Genomic DNA, 8,080 nt, shown 5'->3' with positions numbered 1-8,080 from the left:
ATTTTGTTTTTGCAGTGAAAACAATAAAAGTGCGATATTTATTTTTAGATTTTTCTTAAAATCTTATATTTTAACCAGGATTTGAAGAAGACACCCACTAAAATGTCTGTGACACACACACACACACACACACACACACACACATACACAGTTAACTTGCATAAAATGCGATTCAAAATAAAGTAAAAGGTCCCTCAGGTTTCATCACTTCATGCTAAATATTTTTTATGTGTGTTTGTGAGGTTTTAGGGGGAAATATGAAAACACCTGAATGTTCTTAACAGGTTCAGTGAAATTACTTTAGTAAAAATTAGATTTTTTTTTCTATATAATCTGCATATCAATAATAAAATGTTATCTTAAATATCCAATTACAGCAAAAATTAGATGTACATTTTATTATAAACTAAAGCAACGTTCATGTGCAGTATATTGTATTCTCAGTTCAACAAAAAAAAAAACAGTTTCAAGCATCAAAACAATAAAAGTGCAATATATTTTGTTCTGATTAGTCTTAACATCATACATTTCAACAAGTATTTACAGATGACGTGCACTAAAATGATAACGTAACAAGTTTACACACATTTAGACACACACACAGACACACACACACAGACACACACACACACACACACACACACACACACGGTTAACTGGCATAAAAACGTGATTAAAATAAAATAAATGGTCCCTACTGTAGGTTTCATTACTTCATGCAAAATATCTGTGTGTGCGTGTTTGTGAGGTTTTAGGGTGAAATATGAATACATCTGAATGTTCTTTACAGGTTCAGTGAAATTACTTTAGTAAAAAAATTTGATTCGCTTTTTTTCTATATAATCTGCATATCAATAATTATTTTTCCCCTAAATATTCAATTACAGCAAAAATTAGATGCACATTTTATTATAGACTAAAGCGATGTTCATGTTCAGTGAATTCTACTCTCGGTTCAATACAAAACAAAAGGGTTTTAAGCATCGAAACAATAAAAGTGCAATATTTATTTTCTGATTCTTCTAAAAGTCAAACATTTTAACCAGGATTTATAGAAGACACCCACTAAAATATTTAAGTTTACACACACTCAAACACACACACACACACACACACACACGCGCACACAGTTAAGTGGCATAAAATGCGACTCAAAATAAAACAAATAGTCCATTGGTTTTGTGTTTTTTGTGTGTGTTTGTTAGGTTTTAGGGTGAAATATGAATACACCTAAATGTTCTTAACAGTAAAAAGCTTTTTTTTTTATTAAATCTGCATATTAGTAATTGGTTTTAAAATATTCAAATGAATAATTAAGGAAAATCCTAAGACTTCATGTTAATAGATGTACAGTTTAATAGATGCTCTGTATTGTTTTTAAACACTCCCTCTCTGTGCACCTGACTGGTCATTGACGAGTGTGGATTTTGACTCCAGGATGACCTCTGGACCAAAAGTTAAGCTGTGTCTACAATCCCCTCTCTCATGTGGCCTGGACACTTGCAGAGGTCATCGCTGTGGTCAAACAGCGCGCAAACAGACAAGTATCTGACCACCACATATAAGAGCCAATCAGAATCTTCAGAGCACACCAAACACATGCATATTAATTCACACAAAATAGTGAATTCACAGATTGTCCGAAAGGGCTTTTTAAAACCTTTTATTATCAATCGGACTAATAAATTAAATACAATAAATAATCATTTTCAGTTATCACAATTATCTGATAGGAACAAAAAGATTCTACAACTCCAATGACGAATGCACAAAAATAATCTTTGGCAAAACACGTTTTATACTTGTTAACGCAGAGCAGTTTAAACAATGACAATATTTCCATTCAATAAATTACAATTTAATGTACAACTAATCTGCATGAGCTGAATCCATATTCATAACATAAATATTAAATAAAAACTTTATCACATAAATTATAAATCTGAGGTCGCCTTCAACCTCAAACAAAACATTCTTGTGTGTTAAGGAAATTAAATTACATGATGGCAAGACACCGCAGCCAAAAACACCTTTCATTATGCATCGGTCAATCTTGGACTTTCATAAAGTGCTTTTATTTTTGAGTCTACTGTAAAGAAAATAAACTCTTAAGTTTTTCTTTTGTCATATTTTTTCAATTTATGTCTGGAGATTTCAATTATAATACATACAGTTGAAGTCAGAATAATTAGCCCCCTAAATTATTCGCCCCCCTGTTTATTTTTCTTTTCCAATTTCTGTTTAACAGAGAAGATTATTCACCACATTTCTAACCATAAGAGTTTTAATAACTCATCTCTAATAACTGATTTATTTTATCTTTGTCATGTTGACAGTAAACAATATTTGACTAGATATTTTTCAAGACACTTCTATACAGCTTAAAGTGACATTTAAAGGCTTAACTAGGTTAATTAGGTTAACTAGGCAGGTTAGGGTGATTAGGCAAGTTATTGTATAATGATGGTTTGTTCTGTAGACTATCGAAAAAAATATAGCTTAAAGGGGCTAATAATTCTGACCTTAAAATGATGTTCAAAAAAATTAAATTTTCCACTTTTATTCTGGTAGAAATAAAACAAATAAGACTTTCTCCAGAAGAAAAAATATTATCAGACATACTGTAAACATTTCCTTGCTTAGTTAAACATCATTTGGGAAATATTTTAAAAAGAAAAAAAAAAAATCAAAGGGGGGCTAATAATTCTGACTTCAACTGTATATTAAGGCATTTTCTTTGTCCTGCATGCGTTGAGCCGTAAATGTGCACTTGAGCAACACTTACATGCAGTTAAATTCATGTCATTAATCTGAAGGTTCCGACAAAGAAAACTGCTCATACATAATTAGCATATTTACACAAGAATTTCGTTTTTTGTGTGCTAGAATTGTATGCAAATGAGTGCATATTTAATTAAGTAAAGCCTCCTCTTGTCGTACAAAAAATGTTGTAATTCTTAAAGGGATAGTTCACCTAAAAACGAAAATTACCTCATCTATTACTCTCTCTCATGTAGTTTTAAACCTTTATGAGTTTCTTTCTTTTGTTGAACTCTATATACACAATATATTTTGAAGAAGTGCTAGTAGAACTGGCCGATATGGTACAAATGCAATCTCGATAATTATTTTCCATATCGAACGATAACGATATTTATTTCAATATCAATATATCAGCTGGTAATGCTTCCAGATTTAAAAGAGTACTCCAACAATGACTGAAGCCACTAAAATTAGAGGGTCCATTAAATGGCATAACATATTTCCGATACATTTTCGTTGGCCGAACATTCGGTACATTTCTAATCTTAAAACACTTTCAGATTAGCATTGTTGCACATTTCTGCTGTGTGATTGGCTTTTAGATCAGTACAGAGTAAAATAGTCCAGAGCTTATCATCGTTGTGTACATTAATTCTATCGCGACTCGATATAATATTGTTTATTGGCACAGCCCTAGTTGCTAGCACCCATTGACGTCCATAAGATGAAGAATAATAATTGTGAGTTTTCATTTCGGGGTGAACTATCCCTTAAACGCAATTAATCAATTGGGGAAGTATGGTAATATAGTCCAATATTTTAACCCTATTCACCTGCAGTGTCTTGCCTTGATATTTAAAAAGTTGAGATGCTTCCAAAGTGCATCCTTGACGATGCACACTGTATGTTAGGAATAGTAATTTCCAATCTGTAACACATGACAGCAATTTAAAAGCACCGTCTCCGGATTTCCATTCGTTCCAAAATAGAATGGAAGAGATGAGCGATTATGATGTCATATACAGAAATTTAACATTCCGGAATCCATCTCCATGGTGATGGAACTTTGTAAATTGTTCCAATCTCACTCTAACGGAATTCTCCCTTCTTCAGAAGCTCAAGTTGGTTCAGTTCTACCAGGCCTCTGAGCTGTCGCAGCTGGAGCCGGGTGAGGGCGCGTCGGTGTCGCTGGTCCAGGTGCGGTCAGTGCGCAGGTTCTGCATGTTCCCCGTGAGCAGTGTCAGGAGAGCTGCTTGAGAATGAGCGGAGGGTTCGCCCCCTTGACTCTCCAGCAGAGTCACAAGGAAATTAATATAGCGCATGGCCAGTCGCAGGATCTCATTCTTGCTGAGCTTTTTCTCCGGCGGGTGCGTAGGAATGAGTTTCCGCAGCTCTGCAAAGGCTGTGTTGACATTATGTTGGCGCCAGCGCTCGCGTGTGTTGGTGAACACCTTCCTGGTCATGATACTGCAGTACTTCTGGTTTTAAAAAAATTATTAATTAACAAATTATCTGAATATTATGCATAAAATTCAGAAGAAATTAGTTAATAGCAACAAGTGCAAACGAATGATATCTTACCAATATTTGTAGTCTTGGAGCTTTATGAATGTTGGTGCATCAGGCACAAATTGCCGAGCATGAAAAAGCAAGAGTCCAGACGGCAGGTGAAGAGCAGCAGCGAGAACAGTGTTTAGAAAGGATTAAACGCTCTCGGATAACAGCAGAAGTAATGAGCTAACATCCGTTCTCTCTCTCTCTCTGTATCTCTGCAGTCCGACGCTCACTGAAGCCTTGAAGAAACTCCTGTGATGGTAAACGGGGTGAAGGGAGAGAGGATAAGGGAGGGGTGGGGGTTTGGCTCGCGCTTCCCATTTTTATAGTCATGCTGCTGTGTGACGTTGCGGGGATTGAGAGGGGAGGGAATGATTTTTTTTTACATCTGCCATTAATGCACTTAAATCGATTTACATAAATCAATGTAAAGGGAAATCCAGCTTTTGAGCAAATGAACATGTAAAACAAACTGCTGTGTTGTTTTTAAAGCAAAAAGATTCATTAATCAAAATTAAAAAGATTTAGTCTTATGCATTTTTCAGTTTTATGTCTTTAATCTTGACTTAAACTGATTTTATTATATTAATTATATTATATTAATTACAAAATAGTAATTATATATATATATTTTCGTCTTTTATGCTAATATATGTAATTATAATAAATATTTTTTCAATAATTTTATAATAATAATAATTTATAATTTAATAATAATTTTATAATAATTTTTTTTACTAATAAAAATTATAAAAAAATTAACAGGGTAATTTTACATATTTATTTAGTATATGAAGGGAACTAAATGTAGAAATGTTTGTATTATATAAAATGTATTACATGTTTAAATCTCTCTAATAAGCATATTTAAATATACATTTTATATATGTTATTATAAATATTATAAATATTATAAATATATATATATATATATATATATATATATATATATATATATATATATATATATATATATATAATATATATATATATATATATATATATATATATATATATATATATATATATATATATATATATATATATATATATTATTCCATTTTACATTATATATCAGAACTTGCATTTTTAAATTTTTAAATGTTTAAGCTATAAAAACACTTAAATAAAAAAACATGAATTAAACACTAATTAGATAAGCACTTGAATAATAAATATCTTTATGTTTAGGCAAATAAAAACTCTTATATAATAAATAACTTTATGTTTAAGCAATTAAAAGCACGTAAATAACAAATATATTTATGTTTAATAATTAAAAACAGGTAAATAACAAATATATTTTTAGGCAATTAAACAGTTATTTAATAAATATCTTTATATTTAGGCAATTGAAAACATTTAACTTACAAATATATTTATGTTTAGGCAATTAAAAACAGTTATTTAATAAATATCTTTATGTTTAGGCCATTAAAAACAGTTATTTAATAAATATCTTTATGTTTAGGCAATTAAAAACAGTTATTTAATAAATATATTTATCTTTAGGCTATTAAAAACACTTAAATAATAAATATTTTTATGTTAAGGCAAATAAAAACACGTAAATAATAAATATCTTTATGATAAGGCAATACAAAACAGTTAAATAATAAATATCTTTATGTTTAGGCAATTAAAAACACGTATATAATAAAAATATTTTGTTTCAGCAATTAAAAACACTTAAGTAATAAATATATTTATGTTTAGGCAATTAAAAACACTTTAAGTTGTAATAAAACTTAATCCTTGTCATAAGTCAGTCTTCACTATGCTTTTAAATAGATATGATAAATATTGTAGCATACTCATTTTAATTCATGGAATAATAATGTCAGCATACAGTATGTTCTTCATTAATCAACTTTTGCATCTTTGCATTTTTCGAATAAACTTAATTGCGTGAGTAAACCAGCATAAGCCTCAAGTTTACTCATTATTACTAATCTTAAACACTTCTACATTCACCCCATCGGGCAACAACAGAAACAACACTATTCAAAGCAGACGTATTGCCTATGAGCTGGAACAAATACGTGGCTGTTGTACGAAATGTGTTTCTCTCTTTTGTTGAAATGCTGGACGTCCACCTGCTAACAGATCTATTACAGCAATAGTGACGTGACATCATAATGAAACCCTTCCTCCGATTGGACGACACGGTGCCAAAAAAAAAAACACCCTGACGGAGTAATAATATGGGTTTTGTGTGAATGATGGTAATCTTGTTTAGCATGTCCTAGGGTTCCACGTAAATGGCACTAGGTTATGACAGAGGCAAGTTTTTTTAGTTTCTAGGGGGGGGTCTAGGTCTCCGAAGGCCCCTCTCGCTCTCTTCTCAACTCTCAACCTCCCTTCAGATCAAAAGCTGGTGTCTCGCTGCAGCAATTGTTGCGTTAAAAGTCTCTCTGAGAATTGTGGGGGATTTGCATAATGGGATTATGAAGGGATTAGGAGTCAGGCAGAGGACAGACACGGTTAGGACGGAGCTGAATTCACGACTCCATTCATTCGGACTGCAGCGTTCCACACACACTGCACCTGCAGAGCTGCTTTTCACAAACTAGATTCAAACTTCAGCACCACACAGACCTGCACAAAAACACACTCTCAACCAATGCACACTTTTGATTTACCTGCGAGCTTTGGTTTACCGTAGAAAGAAACACTGGAGTTGGATTTTCCTATAGACTGCATTGCTGTGAAATAAAGGCTTGGATGTGAAGGCTCGGATGTGAAAAACACTTCGGTAATCTCTCAGATTTGGTCCAAGGTCTGCCTGAAAACAAGAGGTTCAACATTAATTCAATCATTTCTCAGCAAATTCCTATGAGATCTGATAATCACGGCTTAAAATTAACAGGATAAATATATTTGTTTATATTTATTTTAAGGAAATAAAATAATTTTAGGAACATTTTTAAGTCAATAATTCAACTATATTTATGATACAACTTTGATACAATGTTATATATTTAATATAAAGAGCGACACTGTGGCTCAGTGGTTAGCACTGTTGCCTCACAGCAAGAATGTTGCTGATTCGAGTCCTGGCTGGGTCAGTTGGCATTTCTGTGTGGAGCTTGCATGTTCTCATCATGTTGGTTTGGGTTTCCTCTGGGTGCTCCGGTTTCCCCCAGTCCAAAGACATGCATTACAGGTGAATTGAATAGGGGAATTACCAACTTAAGTCACACATGACGTCACACGGGTTCAACCGCACATCCTGGTTGCAAAAGCAAACATGTCATGTTGTGCGGCAGGATGCCAAAATCGAAAACTATAAAAAATAGAAAACTTAAATTTTACCGTACACCACACTGCTTTTAATGCCAACCGTAGACGTCAAAACGTAGAGCTGAATGGAGTGAGGACCTAATTAAAATGCTTGACTCTGCAGTTCTCGTTTTATATCAGGTAAGTTCACGCTATACTGAATCATACACATTACTAGTTTCTGATTGCAGCAATAATTTCAGCAAAAACAGTTAAATATGGGGAATTAAACTGCAGACACTGAATGCTAAAAATGAAATGTAAACATGTACGTTCACATACCCTGCTGTACAGGTGCAGTTCGCTGTCAGAATGCAGTTGTTTTGCTTGTTGATGATTACCCAGACTTTGTATAGCTCCGTCTTTTTTCCTTGTCTTTGGCTAGGCAGAACCTCGGTTTTTAGCTCTACATAGTTTTGAATCTGGTAATCATGGAGCATTATTTCTTGCACATGACCACACAGAACACAATTGTAGGCAT

General features: G+C 32.8%; 1 protein-coding gene across 2 annotated transcripts; it reads right to left on the bottom strand.

Moving 5' to 3' along the window:
- Nucleotides 1-1,680: 1,680 nt before the first annotated feature.
- tal2 (T-cell acute lymphocytic leukemia 2) lies at nucleotides 1,681-4,597 on the bottom strand. 2 transcript variants are annotated; one of them, XM_056456837.1, is made up of 2 exons: nucleotides 4,345-4,597; nucleotides 1,681-4,241 (listed from the first exon to the last, which is right to left on the bottom strand). In XM_056456837.1, the coding sequence occupies exon 2, from the start codon at nucleotides 4,224-4,226 to the stop codon at nucleotides 3,897-3,899; it is 330 nt and encodes a 109-aa protein (XP_056312812.1). In that variant the 5' UTR covers nucleotides 4,227-4,241; nucleotides 4,345-4,597; the 3' UTR covers nucleotides 1,681-3,896. The 2 variants fall into 2 exon arrangements, with proteins under 2 accessions (XP_056312812.1, XP_056312813.1); XM_056456838.1 differs by having other exon boundaries at nucleotides 1,681-4,238.
- Nucleotides 4,598-8,080: the final 3,483 nt, after the last annotated feature.

This window comes from Danio aesculapii, chromosome 5, assembly GCF_903798145.1.
Source record: "Danio aesculapii chromosome 5, fDanAes4.1, whole genome shotgun sequence".
Taxonomy (NCBI): domain Eukaryota; kingdom Metazoa; phylum Chordata; class Actinopteri; order Cypriniformes; family Danionidae; genus Danio; species Danio aesculapii.
The sequence above is the reverse complement of the archived record's forward strand: the minus strand, read 5'-3'. Positions and strand labels throughout refer to the sequence as shown.